The 17,069-nt window shown below is 49.6% G+C and overlaps 6 protein-coding genes across 6 annotated transcripts; 3 read left to right on the top strand and 3 right to left on the bottom strand.

Moving 5' to 3' along the window:
- Positions 1-300: 300 nt before the first annotated feature.
- M437DRAFT_86796 (uncharacterized protein) lies at positions 301-1,562 on the top strand (the record flags this gene model as incomplete). Its single annotated transcript, XM_041028528.1, has 2 exons — positions 301-310; positions 436-1,562. The coding sequence occupies 2 exons, from the start codon at positions 301-303 to the stop codon at positions 1,560-1,562; spliced, it is 1,137 nt and encodes a 378-aa protein (XP_040877352.1).
- Positions 1,563-3,319: 1,757 nt separating this feature from the next.
- Positions 3,320-6,227, bottom strand: M437DRAFT_68243 (alpha,alpha-trehalose phosphate synthase-like protein subunit; the record flags this gene model as incomplete). The annotated part of the gene is made up of 3 exons (XM_041025081.1): positions 3,320-4,753; positions 4,806-6,147; positions 6,205-6,227. 3 exons carry the CDS (start codon positions 6,225-6,227, stop codon positions 3,320-3,322), a joined length of 2,799 nt encoding a protein of 932 aa, XP_040877353.1.
- Positions 6,228-7,685: 1,458 nt separating this feature from the next.
- Positions 7,686-8,827, bottom strand: M437DRAFT_15567 (cyclin-domain-containing protein; the record flags this gene model as incomplete). The annotated part of the gene is made up of 2 exons (XM_041018819.1): positions 7,686-7,832; positions 7,889-8,827. Coding segments are annotated over 2 exons (1,086 nt in total), but the record flags the coding sequence as incomplete, so codon positions are not given.
- A 1,113-nt stretch (positions 8,828-9,940) lies between these two features.
- M437DRAFT_86799 (putative proteasome component Pre3) lies at positions 9,941-10,846 on the bottom strand (the record flags this gene model as incomplete). Its single annotated transcript, XM_041028529.1, has 5 exons — positions 9,941-10,262; positions 10,315-10,590; positions 10,645-10,659; positions 10,718-10,763; positions 10,813-10,846. The coding sequence occupies 5 exons, from the start codon at positions 10,844-10,846 to the stop codon at positions 9,941-9,943; spliced, it is 693 nt and encodes a 230-aa protein (XP_040877355.1).
- Positions 10,847-11,290: 444 nt separating this feature from the next.
- Positions 11,291-12,317, top strand: M437DRAFT_54642 (alpha/beta hydrolase BEM46/Esterase/lipase/thioesterase; the record flags this gene model as incomplete). The annotated part of the gene is made up of 4 exons (XM_041022730.1): positions 11,291-11,385; positions 11,433-11,942; positions 11,992-12,117; positions 12,167-12,317. 4 exons carry the CDS (start codon positions 11,291-11,293, stop codon positions 12,315-12,317), a joined length of 882 nt encoding a protein of 293 aa, XP_040877356.1.
- Positions 12,318-13,730: 1,413 nt separating this feature from the next.
- Positions 13,731-15,458, top strand: M437DRAFT_68247 (major facilitator superfamily transporter; the record flags this gene model as incomplete). The annotated part of the gene is made up of 2 exons (XM_041025082.1): positions 13,731-14,982; positions 15,037-15,458. 2 exons carry the CDS (start codon positions 13,731-13,733, stop codon positions 15,456-15,458), a joined length of 1,674 nt encoding a protein of 557 aa, XP_040877357.1.
- Between the last annotated feature and the right edge of the window lie 1,611 nt (positions 15,459-17,069).

Consider the following 17,069-nt stretch of genomic DNA (forward strand, 5'->3'; position numbering starts at 1 on the left):
AGACAGGATCAGATAAGATAATCTCGGGAGGAAGTGTCAATCGAACAAAGGCAAAAAAGCGAAAAAAAGCAAAATAGACATTGATCTAGACGCCCAGCAGCAGAAAAGGCGGGCCTAGAATTTCGACCCAGCGCTCGCGCAAACGCCGGCAGTCACAATCGTTGACACCAAATAACTCAACATGTAAAACTAATCCAAATCACTGATGTACACGCGCCTTGTCCGCCTTTCCTGACTCTCGCTTTGTCGAACCCGGCAGCAGTTGTTTGTGCGCCCTCTCCTGCCGACTCCAAAACAACCATGCACTACGGTAAGCCACCATTCTCCTGCCTGTTATTGTTCACGGCCCTATACTGCACACGGGCACCCGCCTGACAACGTCTCTACTGCGTACCTTGCTCTTGTTGCCGTCTGCTCACACTCGTGCTCGTGCAGTTCGTTTCCTCAAGACTCCCAAGGTCCACGTCGAAAACGGTGCCGTCACCCTAACCGCCGTCATCACCCTCACCACCGATCTGGGCGAGACCTTCTACCCACACGACCTACAGCTTGCAGCTACCCTGCGTCAGCCAGACCAAGATGGTGACATCTTCCTCCGCCGAACCCTACAATGGCGACAAGACATGCGTTCGCTCAACATCACCCTCGACCTGACCCGCACCGAGATTGACTGGCCTGCTCAACTTCATGTCCACACAAAAGAGAACAAGACTGCCATGTACGACTGCTTCGAGGACCACGCTTCTCGCGGTCATCTCCCAGGCATTGTCTCTGTCTGGAGCGAGTCTCTAAACCCTACCAAGGGCTCCTTTGAGACACACAGACGAGTCGAGCGTCGCTTCACTCCTCTAACAGGACGTACCTTGAACATCTTCGAGGATACTGGCGAGAGTATTGCCCGCCATCTGTGGGACGGCAGCTTGTCTCTGACTGCCTACCTCGACCGTGTCGTTGCCCTTCGATCCGTCCATGAAGCCCCCTTACTCGAAAGCGTCTTGTCTTCTGCCACATACAGGAAACTAAACGTACTAGAGTTGGGTTGCGGCTGCGGTGTCGTTGGCATTGGTCTTGCACAGACTGTACCCGACTGCGATGTCCTCCTTACCGACTTGCCTGAGGTTGACGAGCTGGTCGAGCGCAACATCGAGGCCGCTAACCCTGCCATGTCGTCCAAGGTCGACTTTGCTGCTCTCGATTGGGAAGCTCCCTTGCCGGCAAAGGTTGCTTCCCGTACCTTCGACCTAATTCTCGTTGCCGAATGTATCTACAACAGTGACAGCATTCCTCCCTTGGTCGACACGCTTGAGCGCCTCATCCAACGTTCACCAAAGGCTGTCGTCCTCCTTTCAACGAAAGTCCGTCACGAAAGTGAAGCAATGTTCTGGGACCTGTTCCACTCCAAAGGCTTCCAGAAGAAATCACAGACCTCGCTGCCCGTTCCTGGTGAACCGGGCTACGGCTATGGAGACTCTGCAACCGCTGTCGATGTTTACATCTATCAAGGTCCAAACCCTCGCAGCAGTCACTCGCCTCCTGGATCGAAATCAATCAGTCCTGCTTAAGAGTTCAGCATTGACACGGAGTTCAAAGGTCTTGCTGTCGGTTCTTATTTTTTTGTCGTATATCGTTGGGACGGTTTGCATTGTTGTCTCATCGCTTTTCGTTTTGGAGAGCAGCATTCCACAACTCTCTTTCAGGAGAGCATCATCTCATCATATACAAGGCGTTTCGGGTGTTAGACTTTTTGCGACGACAAGTGGAAGACGAGAAACAAATTGCGCTATGTTTGCGAAGGCGCAAGTGACTTCTTCCCTAAAAAGGCCTTTTATGCTGTTCATGACCCTCGTTATTTTCTCTTACTCATTTACCATAATTTCCATATCTGAAAGGAGTTTGTGCATATCCTTCATTCGTTTGTGTCTTGAAGATGCCTCGAGTTTTCTCTTGCACACTCCTTGACGTGTAACCCCCCTGCACTACTGACATATCAAACGCACTATTGACTCTCTCGAGTCCTTGCGATCAGAAGTATACCAAAATCTAGCCGCAAGGACGCAGGTATGAAACCGCACTTGAATTTAACCACGTTTCGCGCACGACCATAGAGATATTCCAACCCCTCCGCCTCAACGCAGTAAAACGAAAAGAAAGACCGTCGTTCCTGCCCCCTTCTATCAACTACCATCATCCTCCCTCTCGATGCAGAAGCACTCAAAAGAACAAAACGAAAAATAAAGATTGGATCCTGGCAATGGGCGGAATCGAACCGCCGTCGGGTCGGCGTTGCTGGACTTTAACCTCCACAACGACACATGCTACCACTACACCACATCACCTTAGCTTGTAAGGGTTGAATCTGGTTGGCCAGATTCAGGATCTTGGTAACATGCTTTGGTTTTAAAATATATATACTGTCACGCAAATGATGAGCTGATATCGTGCGTTCAATTGAGCTGATCTATGGTCATTATCGTTGTCTTCATTGATAGGACTCACTGTTGGTTGTGGACTCGAAGACTCGACTTTTAATTTTCAGGTTTGTGGGGTCGCTTCTCGCATGATCGTTGACTTTGAAGTTTTTGGTGCTGATGGAATCACCCTGGTCTCATACTTTCGACGACGATATTTACTCCCAACATATAGTTCTCCGGTGACTTGTTTCGATTCCAATAAGACTGTTACTTACTCTACACGCTATAGCTATCTGCGGACCTCTTGACCTCACCTCGACTACTTGTGTCGTAAAAGCCGAATCTTGTAGAATCAGTGATGGAGACCGTGGCAGCTGACACTGGACTCTTACTGATAAAGTATCTTTGAGGAACGGATGACATAACCTTACATAGTTATCGTGAGGGAGTAGTTAAATGCAATGACAGGTCATTTCTCTGAGCATGTACAGTACTGGCAGATTGCAACCTGAGCCTGATGATCAGACCCAGCAAATCATCAGCTAAACTCGACTTCGAAATTTGTCTGCTTCGGTTAAATTGGTTGACCCCACGTTTTATCGAAGATCCGGCAAAGACGGAGCTTTATTCGAAAAACACAACGACATGATGCATCAACAGCTCATAAAAGCTGCGTCGAAACAATACATTCAATGCGAAGAAAGACGTGACTTCATGGCGACTACTCATCTACTATCGTGACATGATGCAAGGAACACAGCGCTCTAAGAAGCAAAAGCAGAAATGAAAAGAAAGAGTCAACTGATGGTACAATCTTAACCCATCTTCCACCAGACAAATCGACCATCTTCCACAATCCTCCGAGAAGACGCCTAGTATAGTAGGGCTCACAGGGCCGACGACTCCAACTAAGAACCAGTAGTAAGGAGAACAGATGGGCGACGGCCGCCAGATCCTTCAGGAGCATCATACGAATAGTTCGACAGCTTTTGGAGCGCGCTAATCAGACCAGTCGTACCCTGAGTAATGGTAGTCATGGCTTGAGTGTTGCGCTTGCCTACCGAGACAGTGGTGACGTTGGCAATCTTGCCTTGCTCGGAAAGGTCGTTGGCCCACTGGAAGATGGTCTCGTCCTCACGGTCGTTACCAGCTACCAGTAGGAAGTCAGGTGGTGTACGTCCCTTGCCTTCAACATTGTCGTGGCGAAGCTTTTCAAAGATTCTCGTGGCCGCCGAGCCCTTGCTCCAGTCGAGTGATTCCACAGTGACTGCCCTGCTAGTAGGAATAGCTTGGACTCTGTAAGTTTGGCAGCTGTCGTTGATATGGTTAGCGCAGTCACCAGCTTGAGCACGAGCAGCCTCGGGGTCAACAGCCTTCTCATAGTGGAAGACAAGTGAACAGTGACGTTCTTCAATCCACGAGCCCTCGACACGCTCAGCGTAGTACTGGAAGATTAATTTGACGTCTTTCTTCCAAGCAGCACTTGCTTCGACATCTGCAAAGGCAGTCCACTCATCATCAGAAGCGCCCCATTCGCGCAAGAAGCACCCGTTCTCGGCAATGATTCCGAGGTTGGGGACTTGACGGAACAAGCGCTGCAACTCTTCAGGTGTACGACCTGACATGACGTATACGATGTTCTTCTTGTCAGACAAGAGCTCATTGAGCGTGTCAAGAACACGTTGAGGAGACGTCAAGACCACATCCTTGTCTGTGCCATATGTCGCGAGTGTACCCTCGTAATCCAAGATGAAGACTCTACGCTCTGCGTCCCTGTACTTCTGTGCGAGTGAAGTAACTGACAGACGAGGAATCGACATTGCATCACGGGAGAACTGTTCCTTGGTGGCTTTTGTGAGGGCGTCGTTCAACCGGGTAGCCCAGTAATCTCCAGTCTGCTTGTGCACAACGCTTGAAAGCTTCTTGTAGCGACGCTCCTTCTCCTCAGGAGACATTTCCAGAGCGAGCTTGATAGCTTCAGCACAGTGTTGGTAATCCCAAGGGTTCACAGAGATCTCGCTGCCTCCAAATACTGAGGCACTACCAGTGAACTCACTCAGAATTAGAGGGCCAAACTTCTTCTCTGTCGACGCCCCATCCTGGCACAGAATAAACTCGTGAGCAGTCAGATTCATACCTTCACGAAGAGAAGTAATCATCATGACATCAGCAACAGTGAGCAGAGCCACATATTGCGAGAATGAGATATCCTGCTTCAAGAAAACCAAGGGCTGGTGCGCAAGTGTTGAGTGTACCGAGTCGATACGTGTGTTGATGTCCGAAACTGTGGCTAAGAGCTCGCTGTTCTCCGTGGTAGATGTGGCAACTTGCAAAAGGACAACCTGCAGATGTAGTGTTAATAAGGGAACAAATTCTGATGAGTACGGTGCTTACCTTTTGACGCCACTCGGGATATTTGTTGAGGAACAGCTCGAAAGCAAGCAGCTTCTGTCTGACACCTCTGACATTGTCCAGCTTGTCGCGTGCAACAATTAGATGCTTGCCCTTGTATCTCTCCTGAATCACCTTGATCCATTCCTGCACCTCGGGCTCTTCTCTGGCCTTAGCCATGCCTTCGGGATCAACACCGATGGGTTCGTGGCTGACATTGACAAAGCGCTCTTCCAACTGCACTCCCTCAGGGGTAGCTTCGACTGTGAGGAGACGACTGCAAGTCTGCAGGAAGTGATGTGCGTATTCCTTGGTTTGGAAAGCCACAAGGTTGGCCCCAAGCATGCCCTCGAGAAGTTCCTTACGAGTCGAAAGACATCTGAAGACCTCGGAAGAGGGGAAAGCTGCGTGAAGGAAGAAGCCGATCTGAGCGTCAGGCAGCTTCTTGCGAATCATACCAGGGACCAGGAGAAGGTGGTAATCGTGGACCCAGATGACATCGCCTCGCTTGTAGTTTCCAATGATCTTGTCGGCAAAGTTCTGGTTGACGTTTCTGTAAAACTCCCAGGAATGGTCTTCGTAGGCCTTGCTCTTGGGGTGATCGGGAATCTGATAGTGGAAAACTGGCCAGAGAATGGTCTTGCAGTAATGAGCGTAATGTCCATCAATATCGCGATCTGAAGGGAAGACAGTCACAGCGTCGTATTCATTAGCCAGTTTGTCAGAAATCTCCTCCTTCTTGGAATCGACTAGAGCGTCAGTAGGGAAACCAAGAGTACCGACCCAGATCTTCTGGAAGTCTTCCTCAGATCTGATAGCGTCATGAGCACGGATGGCATTGATCAAGCCGCCGTTTCCTTGAACAGCAGGCTCTACGGTCCAGGTCTTTCTAGCGAAGTTGCGTTCGTTGCTTCCTCTGCGTGAAGTGCCAGTGGTTGGTCTGCGTTTTCTTTGAGCTGTGTATTTAGCTAGTAATTCCGGATCCTTCTTTTCTGATTTGACGTAATCGAGAATGCTACCAGAAGGAAGAGGCCCAGCTGTAGATTTGGGTTGGTTCAAAAATTGGGCAGCAGCACCCCATTCCGGAGGAGCTGCTTCCGTACGAGCAAGCGAACGCGGGTCACCAGGCTTGATGCGAGGGTCATTTTGCAGGTTAGAAAAGAAATCGTCCTGCTTCTCTTCTGCAGGTGTTTGTGGCACAGGAGGGCCATTGAACAGACTTGCTGCTTGGTTTGCAAGAGCTTTCATGTCAGTCGCCGAGGCTGCACGGCTGTGCATCCTTTGCGGATTCGGCCTCTTGGGCGCCTCTGGTTCATCATGAAAATCTACCGTATACGGCAGGAATCTGGAAAGAGTTTAGCAATGAGACAATAACGCAATCATCGCATACAACAGTACTTACAAGCTAGCGACGAAAGTCGACATGATGTGTTGTGTGAAGGAAGGTAGGGATTGTGTGTTGATGGCAAAAGCCTAGACGTGGACCCTGTGTCAGGAGGCCAGTGTTTCACACAACAGCGAAATAGTTAGGTGAAGAGGTTCTTGTAGGTGAGGAGATTAGCCAAAATTATGGCAGATGCTTGTAGGGAAGAAGAGGATTCCACCCAACTTAATAGCAATGTCCAGAAACTTCTGTAGACAAAGCCGACGGACGTGCGTGCCTGTTATGCAAGAGTGACGGTCGAGCTTGCCAAAATAGTAGTTAGCTTTGACGCTGCAGGCTCAACCCCAAACTTCTTGCTTGGCTGCTGCGCGGTGGCTGTCTGTTTCAGGTTCCCTTCACGTCGCGCGTTATGTCGCACTACAACAAGTATGCTTATATCTACAGCTGTGCGAGAGAAAGCCTGTGTAATCATCTGCAACAAGGTGCCGTCATCCACGTCTCCAATCAGGCTGTGAAGAACAGCAGTCTCATGACGACCAGTTTTGCCCTGTTTGCCAGCCCAGTCCCTTCGTGAGTGTAACGATCGGCGCAAAAAAACAGGCACCCGAAAGCGCCCGCTGGGCGCTGCCATCGACGTCGCGAGGTTCCCTGTAACGATCGTACAAGTGACGCATTTTTTACCAATCATCGGGACAGACCCACCCTTCAACCAAAGAAACATCCTGTTCTGGTGCTCGTTTAGGTCTCCTTATTCAAGCCCATGCGCCCTTGAATGTGATCGATTATGGCAAGTACTTGCCGAAGGACACAAAGCCCTGTCGAACCCATGTTCGACAGCACATCAACATATACTTGATACTTATTTTTGCTGGTCGAATGACTAGACGTACGGCTTGTGCATGTAGCCGCTATCCACCGACCGAATCAGCATCTACCGACACTTCTTTCAATCATCCATACCTCGCTTGAAGTTGTGCTCAACAATCATCGGCATAGATGAACTTTAAATAAACCGTTGCATGTCATAAGTGAACCACCACGTGCAAGGCTGGAACAAAGATGATTTGAGGTACCACTAGCAAACATACTCGAGTAGCAACTATAAAATTGTTTGCGAATCTTGATAACGCTCTTCGAGAAAGAAGTGCAGACGCCAGTAAAGCCAGAGTGACCTGAAAATAAACTGGATATCGGACGAAAGTCAGATGCCAAATAAAAGGATCGGTCAGGATATGTTGGATCTATGGGCTTCTAAAACAGGACAACACCGCGCTCTAATATACCTTCCTCATCAAATGCCTCAACAAGAGGCCAAAACAGGTTGCTGTCATTTCGTCGTAAAGAGTCCAGTTGCTCAAGCGAGCTGCTCGCGAGAGTATGAATGCGATGCACTCTTGCGCGCCTCGTATTTGATGCGTGTGTATGATGTTGTTTCGGGTTGATGACTGATTGTCGAATTGGACAAGCAATGAAGCATACTATTCAGCTTGTTCTGCTCTTTGAGCCAAAACTTCCCGAGCATAGAATTCGACCAAAGTGGTTCCGTATGCTTCAATTTCTTCAACGGGAACGGATAGCCGAAAGTCGTTTAAGAGTAAGAACTGCAATTCAAGATGGTTGAGCTCGGGGAGTGGTAGACCACCGACCTGTGAGAAATGTTAATAGCCGAAATGAAAGCACTTTCAAGGACGACAAGACAAACCTTGGCATAACGCGAGTTCGTGTAGAAAATGTCAGAGAAGAATTTGCTGGCACATGTCACACCTGCAATAACCAGGCGATGAATGTTAAAGCTGTCAACAACGAAAAGATGTGAAAGGTCAAGAGTATCTGTGTCCAGTGTAGATGCTGCTGGAGAATCAGGCTGACGAGTTTTGCTATGAGGAGTGCCGGGTACAGCGCCTTGACTTTGTGTCTCAAGCTCACCAGATAATGGAGGTGTTGCTGTCTGCGCATAGTCATGGCTCACAGGCGCTGCACCATCCATGGATTTTGTAGAAGCAGGACTCTTGAGTTCTTGCTCAGAAGCTATAGCGCGCTCATGCCTATCCATCTCTCGTAGGTTTTGCATGGCACCCGCATTTACCTTCTCCATCATGCGATCGAAATAAACCAAAAGGCTCAGGAACACCTCATAGCTTGTAGGGCAGTATTTGTTGATACGGAGAAGATAGCTCAGAATCGTTATGCTGGGCACATTCTTTCCGTGGAAGGCTAGCACGCTGTTCGACTGCATTCGGTTGGAAGACGAACCGCCCTCTGGTGGGGTCATCTGGTGATGCAGATGCTGGTGTTGCCTGTCATTTGTGGCTGTTATTTTGGTCAAGAGACCAGCAACCATCTCGATGATGTTTTCGATGGGCATGCCACTAATTTCGTACTGCGGACCCTGATCGCCGACCTTGTCGCCATCTTCTGCAAAGGAATGCATCTCGTTTTCTGCCAAGGTCTGAATGTGCCTCAAATCGCGAACCTTGATGCGCTGGGGTGAGAACGAAGTCGAATCTCGCGTAGAATCGGTTTGGGTTGGTGATGAGTCGGGGGAGGACTCAGAGGCAGCGGCAGTGAGGGAGGAAGGGATATTTGCGACATTAAGAGGAGTCCGCTGGCCTGCAGCAGGTTCTAAAGCGGGTGAGGCGGGGCGCTGCCTTGAATATGAAGGAGTTGACGACTCGGCTGGCATTCGCGAAGCATGCGAGCTGCTTGCTCGGCTTTCAGTTGCTGACATGGTGCTCTGCGACTGACGAACGTGTGGTGCGGGCGAGGTCTGGGCTGTTTCTGGAGTGTGCCGTGTAGATTGTGGCGGCAGAGGCGAATGAGAGTGAGGTGTGAAAGGGTCGATTGCTATCGAGCCCATAATCTACAGGCCCTCCGAATTCTGTAATCATGTGTTAGTCGCGCGGCAGAAAGGAAGTTTGGGATGCCGCGATGCGCGCGCTGAAAGTCGTGAGAGGTTGGGGTATGAGCGAAGCTCAGCGACCAACAAAACGGTCGTGGGCAGGCTTGATCAACAAGGCAAACAGAGGGAGATACAAAAAGCAGTCACATCCCTACTGCGCATACAGCAAGCATGGATGGCAATGGCAGGATGAAAGCAACCGGCGATCGATCGCCTGTTGCGTCGCCGACTTATTGCAGCTGCGACGTCACGGGCGATTGAAGACTGCGGTGCTGCATACAGGTATGGCGAGACCGTGTGAGGGTGGAGAGGAGGGAAAGTAACGGCTACTCACACATGCAAGGCATCTTCCACCGCGCAAAAACAAAGCCGCCGAAATGCGTGGAAGAAGTCTATCTCTAGACGTAGAGAGATTGGACAATCAAGTCAATAGAAAAGAGAAGGAGCCTGAGTACAAGAGGAAGGGGACAAGGACGGGCTCCCGTCGTTGACGCCGGCCGCCAATTAAGCTTCCGCGCTGGTCGATTCACCCTGATTTGCATAGCGACCGAGCATTACTCGCGCCGTCTCACGTCCGCACGTGGGTCGGCTGTTATGTAAAGCAAGCAGCAGTCTTCAATTCATCCATGAGACATGATTTCGTGTTCTCTATCTGATGCTTCTTGTCCTTCTCACACTCCATCCCTGCTGTTGTAATCCGCCGTTATGTCTAGGGGTGACATGTTGGAGAGAGATGGGTGGGAAGCCAAATGCGCGCTAGCATCTAGCTGCCCGGACCACTTGCTCCGCTGCATTCAAGCTGCGGCATCAAGAGCAAAAAGTGTCGCTGTATGGTTCGCCTTCGCTGCGAACCTCTCACTTGGTACCAGGACCGGTGTAGCCATTGTCGGGCAAGTAGAGATGTCTCTGAGCACCCTTCGCGGTGAGGACGACCATGCGAATCACACCGCCTGAGCTTCCATCCCACTTGATAGCCTCTCTCAGTGATCCCTTGACGAATTCGATACCCTCTTCCTCGGTCATGCCTTCCTTCCAGTTGGCGTCGCAGTAGCCGTAAATGTATGTCGAACCAGAACCAGCAATTGCGTAAGCCTGCTTGTGAAGGGAACCGCCCAACGGTATTGAGTAGACTTGGCCACCATGTCTGCGATCCCATCCTGCAATGATGATACCAGCACTGCGCACATCATTAGTGCCAGATAGACACAGCAGCGCAACGCGAAACATACCTCAGCATATCCTTGTTGTCATAGCACAGCTCTTGGAAGATAGCGGCGGCGGTTTGTGTGGTGGGAGGCTCGTTGTTGTTGATGCCGTACATGTTCAGGTGGTATTGGACGATGTCGGCAACTGCTTGGGTGTCTGCGGCGGAGCCAGATCTGCAGCACCAGATTGTGTCGTGTACTTGGGTGAGCTTGTCGGTAACACGGTTGGCGATGTAGGCACCGGTTGTGGTTCTGCTGTCTGCGCCGAGGATAACACCATCCTTAAAGTTGATGGCCATGCTGGAGACGGTTCAGTATAGTAAGAGGCGTGCGCTTGGAGATGGTTCGACGTACATGGAGGTTCCGAGGCTGTTTGTCTTGTGTTAGCTATCTATCAAGCTCTCAGCCAGACGCAAGCAGCACTCACTTGACCTCTCCCTTCTTGAGGTGGTTCATATCGATGTGGATGCCATCTTTACATGTGTAAGCTCGTAGTACAGCTATTCTTCGGAGGCAACCTACCCTCGCCGAGCATGCCCGTTGCTTGTCCGATCATCGTGTATATGTGTATGTTTTGATTATGCGGTATGAGATCTCTGGAGAGCCTAGAAGAGTGCAGATGGAAAAGCGCGAGTGTTGTGTTGGAAAGTGAGATGCAAACCGGATGTTGCAGACAGCTCCAGGCAAACCATCAATGATGTACGCCGGTCGGCGGACAGCCAGAAAGCGCCAAGCTTTCGGCGTCACCAACAGCCACCACCAATCACCATCCCCCTGAGCAGCTTCCGACCCATAAGAATAGGTAGGTATATGCGCAGTCACTCGTTACTTTCCTCGCAACCTACCTATGATAACACCCGGCCGCTTCTCGCAATACCTGCCACGTAATTTCAAATTCAACTTCGACTCACTTTCAACCAGATCTGATGTTCCTGCACGACCTGCTATAAGCAAGCGATCCATCTCACAATCCCGCCGTTTTTCAGAAGCATCCGGAGATATGGCCTCGATGCTGTGGGATTATCTTCGCATACCCTTTCTGTTTGCTTCTGGTCTGGGAATGGTTCTCAGTAGTGGCCTCTTCTACTACCAGAAGTATGTCTACTACTTCTACTTGATATCCACTTTCTAATTCTACCGAGTGAGTTGATCTATCCTCGAAACATCCCTCCAAATGCTCGCACCGACGTCCCAAGGCCATCTCAGCTTGGACTCGACGCCGAAGAACTTAGTCTGCCTACACCAGACGGTGAAACACTGAGTGTATTTCTCGTCAAGCCAGGGAATGCTAGCAAAGCAAAGAATGTGACTCTCTTGATGTTCCACGGAAATGCTGGAAACATTGGCCATCGCCTTCCCATTGCTAAGATTTTGGCGAACGAAATGTATTGCAATGTCTTGATGCTTCAGTATCGAGGCTATGGCTTATCCACTGGCAACCCCAACGAAAAAGGCATTGCTATCGACTCGCAAACTGGACTTGACTACATTCGAAGTCGAGATGATCTCAAGAAGACCAAGATTGTCATTTACGGCCAAAGTCTAGGAGGTGCTGTCAGCATTGGACTTGCTGTCAAGAATAAAGATCGGGGTGACATTGCTGGCTTGATACTGGAGAACACTTTTCTGAGCATCAAGAAGATGATTCCGAGGTAGAAATTCGCCGTCTGTTGTGTAGAGGAACCGACTGACAGTTTGCAGCGTGATCCCCGCAGCCAAGTACTTGACACCACTCTGTCATCAAGTATGGCCTAGTGAAGAGATGCTTCCACAGCTCACCAACACGCCCATCCTGTTCTTGAGCGGGCTTCAAGATGAGATCGTACCGTATGTGTCGATCTTACAGCTTTTGGGGTGTGACGCTGACCTAGGACAGGCCAACGCACATGAAAAGACTGTTCGACATCTGTCGCTCAGAGCCGAAGATCTGGAAGGAGTTTCCTTACGGCGATCACAATAACACAGTCGCAGAGGCAGGATACTTTCACAGTATCCAAGATTTCCTCGATAGGTACGTTGTTTCGTGACGCGGCCATACAGTCGGATAGTTTTCCACATTCTTGCACGAACCAGTCGCGCGTCAATTCCATTGTAGTGCGGTCGACTTGGCATCAATCTCTAGATTTTCCATACAAACATCATCAATTACCAGCCACCATTCGGTTTCCTGGAACCGTGATTTGTCTTTGATGGGATAACGTGGGCATTTGAGTCGCTGACACTGCATCTCGGAGACGTGGCGTGAGAAGATAATGTATTTCCTCGTACGATTATGATCATAAGGCCAAGCAAAGCAACAAGCAGCAAGATGACCATCGTATCGGCTCTGCATGTCTTCCTCGTACCCAGCAACGTCTCTGCACTGATTGACACCACCACGGTATTTCTGACCACCAGAAGTCATGATCCATTTGTGTTCCAAAAAGCTGCTCGGAAGAACCAATGATTCGTAGTGCACCTGTGTAAAGCAATCTACGTCTTTTATGAACAGTTTGGTGAGCAGGAACGAAGACTCTACCTCATATACATTGGCCTGTCATGTGTCGGTCCAGAGGCAACGCAAGGCTTGGATCAAAGTACGTTCCGAAGCCTTGCTTCAAAAGATATCGCGAGCTGCCAATGAACACGGTGTACTTGAGTCCTCATGTTCAATTGCTTATGAAACACGACTTCGCCCGACATATTCTCGCAAGTTGAAGGTCACTCTTGCCGAAAACAGATAATGCTATTGTAACTGCTTGGACCCACAAAGAATGGGGCCGCATTGCGGAGAAATAGGACCACCAGCAACGACATGCTCACGTAATTTCTAGCTTCAATCTGTGCGATCTGCTCTGTGGTATACTGTAGATGAGTTCTATTGAGGTAAAGGATTGAAGGTCGAAGAATACGATCACTTATAAGTGAGTTCAAATTTGGTGGCTTGCTTCGATCACCACGGCAAGCCATGGTTTCAATCGGAGAAGGAGCAAAGATCCTCCACCCCCGATCGACAAATCCTCCCTTTGTTCAAGACAACAACGACCACGGGAATGATCCGATTATAAAACAAAAAGTAATGTTCAGAATCTTGGCAAAGGGATGGGTGCGGTGGAAATCAAAACCCGGTGGCGTCTTTGAGCACGAAACGGGTTGAGTGTCGGCTCTGGTCGCTGTCAAAATGCCCTAACACGATGTCGTTATACCTCAGCTAAGGATTGAGGCGTTTGCTAACCAGCAGGCAGCCGTGTTTTCGTCTCCCGTCCGTATTTGGCCGTCGGTGAGTCTATTCGGTGACTCCTTATGTATTCCGCCGCAGGTATATGTAACTACTAGGGCTTGCATGTAGAAAAGAGCTTCTATTCCTCGCCTGAGTAAGTCGTTGCAACCCTTGTCCCACCTTGCTATACATCAGACACAACATTCGTCGAGGACCGAAAATCTCCAGCCGAATCCTCGACATGGGCTTCTTTGACAGAAAGAGCAAGGAATCTAGTCGTCCAGACTCATTGGACGCTACCTCACCCGACGAGCTTCAATCCTCCGAAAAGCTCGACGAGGCACAGGTTCGCGCCGCATCTGTCATCTCTGGCGACGAGAAGGCAGTAGCAGGAGTTGAATCCGATGCAACACAGAACGACGGAGAAGATCCCGATGTCCAATATCCTACTACTTTCAAGCTCACCCTCATCACCATTGCTTTGTGCTTAGCGGTGTTCTGTATGGCTCTGGACAATACGATCATCGCAACCGCAATTCCCAAGATCACAGATCACTTCAAGGCAATTGACGACATCGCTTGGTACGGATCAGCTTACCTTCTTACGACATGTTCCTTCCAACTATTCTTCGGCAAGCTCTACTCGTTCTTGAGCTTGAAATGGGTCTTCCTCACGGCGCTGTTCATTTTTGAGCTTGGCTCTTTCCTTTGTGGTATCGCTCCAAGTTCGACAGCACTCATTGTTGGGCGCGCCATCGCTGGCGTCGGCTCTGCTGGTCTGTTCTCGGGAGCCATCCTGATCGTCGCAAACTCCGTACCTCTTCGATCAAGACCAACATACACTGGTCTCATTGGTGCCATGTACGGTCTCGCTAGTGTAGCAGGTCCATTGATGGGCGGTGCTTTCACTGACCACCTCACTTGGCGTTGGTGTTTCTACATCAATCTACCCTTTGGCGCTGTCACTGGCATTTTCATCGTCTTCTTCTTCAACCCTACCAAGAGCGCAAAGAAGCTCTCCGTTGGCTGGAAGAACCGTCTTATGGACTTTGATCCCGCTGGCACTGTCGTCTTCTTGCCCATGATCATCTGTCTCTTGCTAGCCCTCCAATGGGGTGGTAGTACATATGCTTGGAGCAACGGTCGCATCATTGCCCTCTTTGTGGTCTTTGGCGTCCTCTGTGCCATCTTCATCACTGTTCAGTTCTACGTCGGAGATAAGGCCACCATCCCAATCCGTGTCATGAAGCAGCGTTCTGTTGCAGCCAGCGCCTGGTATGGTGTGGCTCTCGGCGCTGCATTCTTTTTGTTTGTATACTACCTGCCTATCTGGTTCCAAGCCATCAAGGGCGTCTCCGCCACTAAATCTGGAATCATGTCTTTGCCCATGATCCTTGGCGTGGTGATTATCTCAATCATCGCCGGAGGACTGGTCACCACGTTTGGCTACTATACACCTTTCATGATTACTTCATCAGTATTCATGGCCATTGGTGCAGGCCTCTTGACTACCTTCACGACCACCACAGGCCATGCAAAGTGAATAGGCTACCAAGCCCTCTTCGGCATCGGCGTCGGCATGGGCATGCAACAAACCCTCATCGCCGTACAAACCGTCCTTCCCGCCGCTGACATCCCCACCGGCACTGCCATTGTCATGTTCTTCCAAACCCTAGGCGGCGCCCTCTTCATCTCCGTCGGCCAAAACGTGTTTACCAACAAACTTGTTTCTGGTCTCAAAGCCGCTGTGCCCGATCTAGATCCGGCGATTGTGCTGCAGACTGGCGCTACGAATCTCAAGAATGCCATTAGTGTACAGTATCGTGATGGAGTGCTTCACGCTTACAACGATGCCTTGACGAATGCTTTTTATGTTGCTGTTGCGCTTGCCACGCTTTCTATCGTGGGGTCTTTGGCTGTGGAGTGGAAGTCTGTCAAAGGCAAGAAGATTGAAATGATGGCTGGATGAGTCGTTTGAATCTGTTTTCGTACAGAAGAGGCAGAGAGACATACTGAGGCAACCATTTCCACTCAATCGATACTTTTCTTGTAGCATGTACGATATCCACTCTGGAAGAACACAATATACAACATAATCTTTCATGCTTACATCTCCAATCTTTGTGACTATTAACAAATAGCAAGACTGGGTGCTTTGAACGAGGGAAGCAGCATTCCAATCAGATGAAGGAGCAAGAGCGATGGACAAGCCTACCTTCCACTGCTCTGCCCATTCCTTCACCATTTACTCTACTCAAAACAAAGTGGCATAAACTGCTTCTTCTTCTTCTTCGTCATCAATGATTACAAGGCAAAGATGACGATGTTCGACAGAGACGAGGGACTCCGCATGGCAGTTCAGGGATCGACTCTATCTCACCCACGGACACGATTAGAAGACACACAAATCACGGTTTAGATAGCAAGTCAAAAAAGTCAGTTGATTGTGGGTAAAGGAGAGATGTACAGAAATGCTGCCGTTAAGTCAACTACATTACTGACAACAAGAACCACCACAAAACACCTACCTGACTACTCTATCAAAGGCTTTGCATCAAGCAAGGGCACACCAAAATCATCCACCCGCCCACCAACCCAAAGCGCCTACTCCCCAACAACCCTCAAAGACCTCACAAAAGCCCCTCCCATCAAATCTCCCAACCCCATCTCTACATCCCTAACCCCATCCATCTTGATCAAAAAATGCACAACCCTTCTATCAATCACACAGCCACTTTTCTTCCATCTAGCATTGAGCCAATCGGTAAGTGCATCGCTGCTATTTGCCCAGTCGTATCTATACCAAGACGATAGAATGATAGCAGTGATGGGGGAGGGGGGACATACGAGTTCAGGTTTGGCGATGGTGGTGGAAGTGGTGGAAGTGGAAGAGGTGGAAGAGGTGGAAGAGGTGGAAGAGGTGGAAGAGGTGGAAGAGGTGGAAGAGGTGGAAGAGAGAGTGGTGGCGGTGCTAGAGGAGCGAGATGACGAGGTTGAGGTTGAGGTTGAGGTCTGAAAGGGTTGGGAGGTCAAGACGAAGGTGGGAACGCATGGTTGTTATAAATCTGCGATTAATGTTGCTTGTGAGGGATCAAAACAACTCACCAGAAGTCGAAAGTGTTGTTGAGAAGACAAAGAGTGGACTGGACTTGCTCGTGACTTTCTAGACACTGAATACTCTTTCCTATCCTGAGGAGAGATGAATCGCAAGAACGTAAGTCAAAAAAGCAAGGTTCAGTCCGAGCTAAACAACCAGCAGTCCGGTACTAGAGTCAAGTGGTGGTGAGCAAGCAGGTCGGACAGTTAGGATGGACGTCAATGTTATAGGCGAGAAGCTCAAAGGAGGCAAAGGACAAAGCGATTCATTGTATCGCTGCAGACAATGCCTGCATGTTCTTTCTTCTCCTTTGCAAGCTTGAATAGCGAAAACACAAAGAAGTCTTCGTCAGCTTTGTTAAAGTTCAGAGAGGTGCTAGTTCTCACTGATCGCCAATCATGAGTTCGGCTACGGCTGTCTCCTTGCTCTGGTCAATTCGTATGAGAGAGGCGTGTGGCACATTCTTTTCTGTACAGTGGTCCT

Source organism: Aureobasidium melanogenum (assembly GCF_000721775.1).
Source record: "Aureobasidium melanogenum CBS 110374 unplaced genomic scaffold scaffold_20, whole genome shotgun sequence".
In the NCBI taxonomy this organism is placed as follows: Eukaryota; Fungi; Ascomycota; class Dothideomycetes; order Dothideales; family Saccotheciaceae; genus Aureobasidium; species Aureobasidium melanogenum.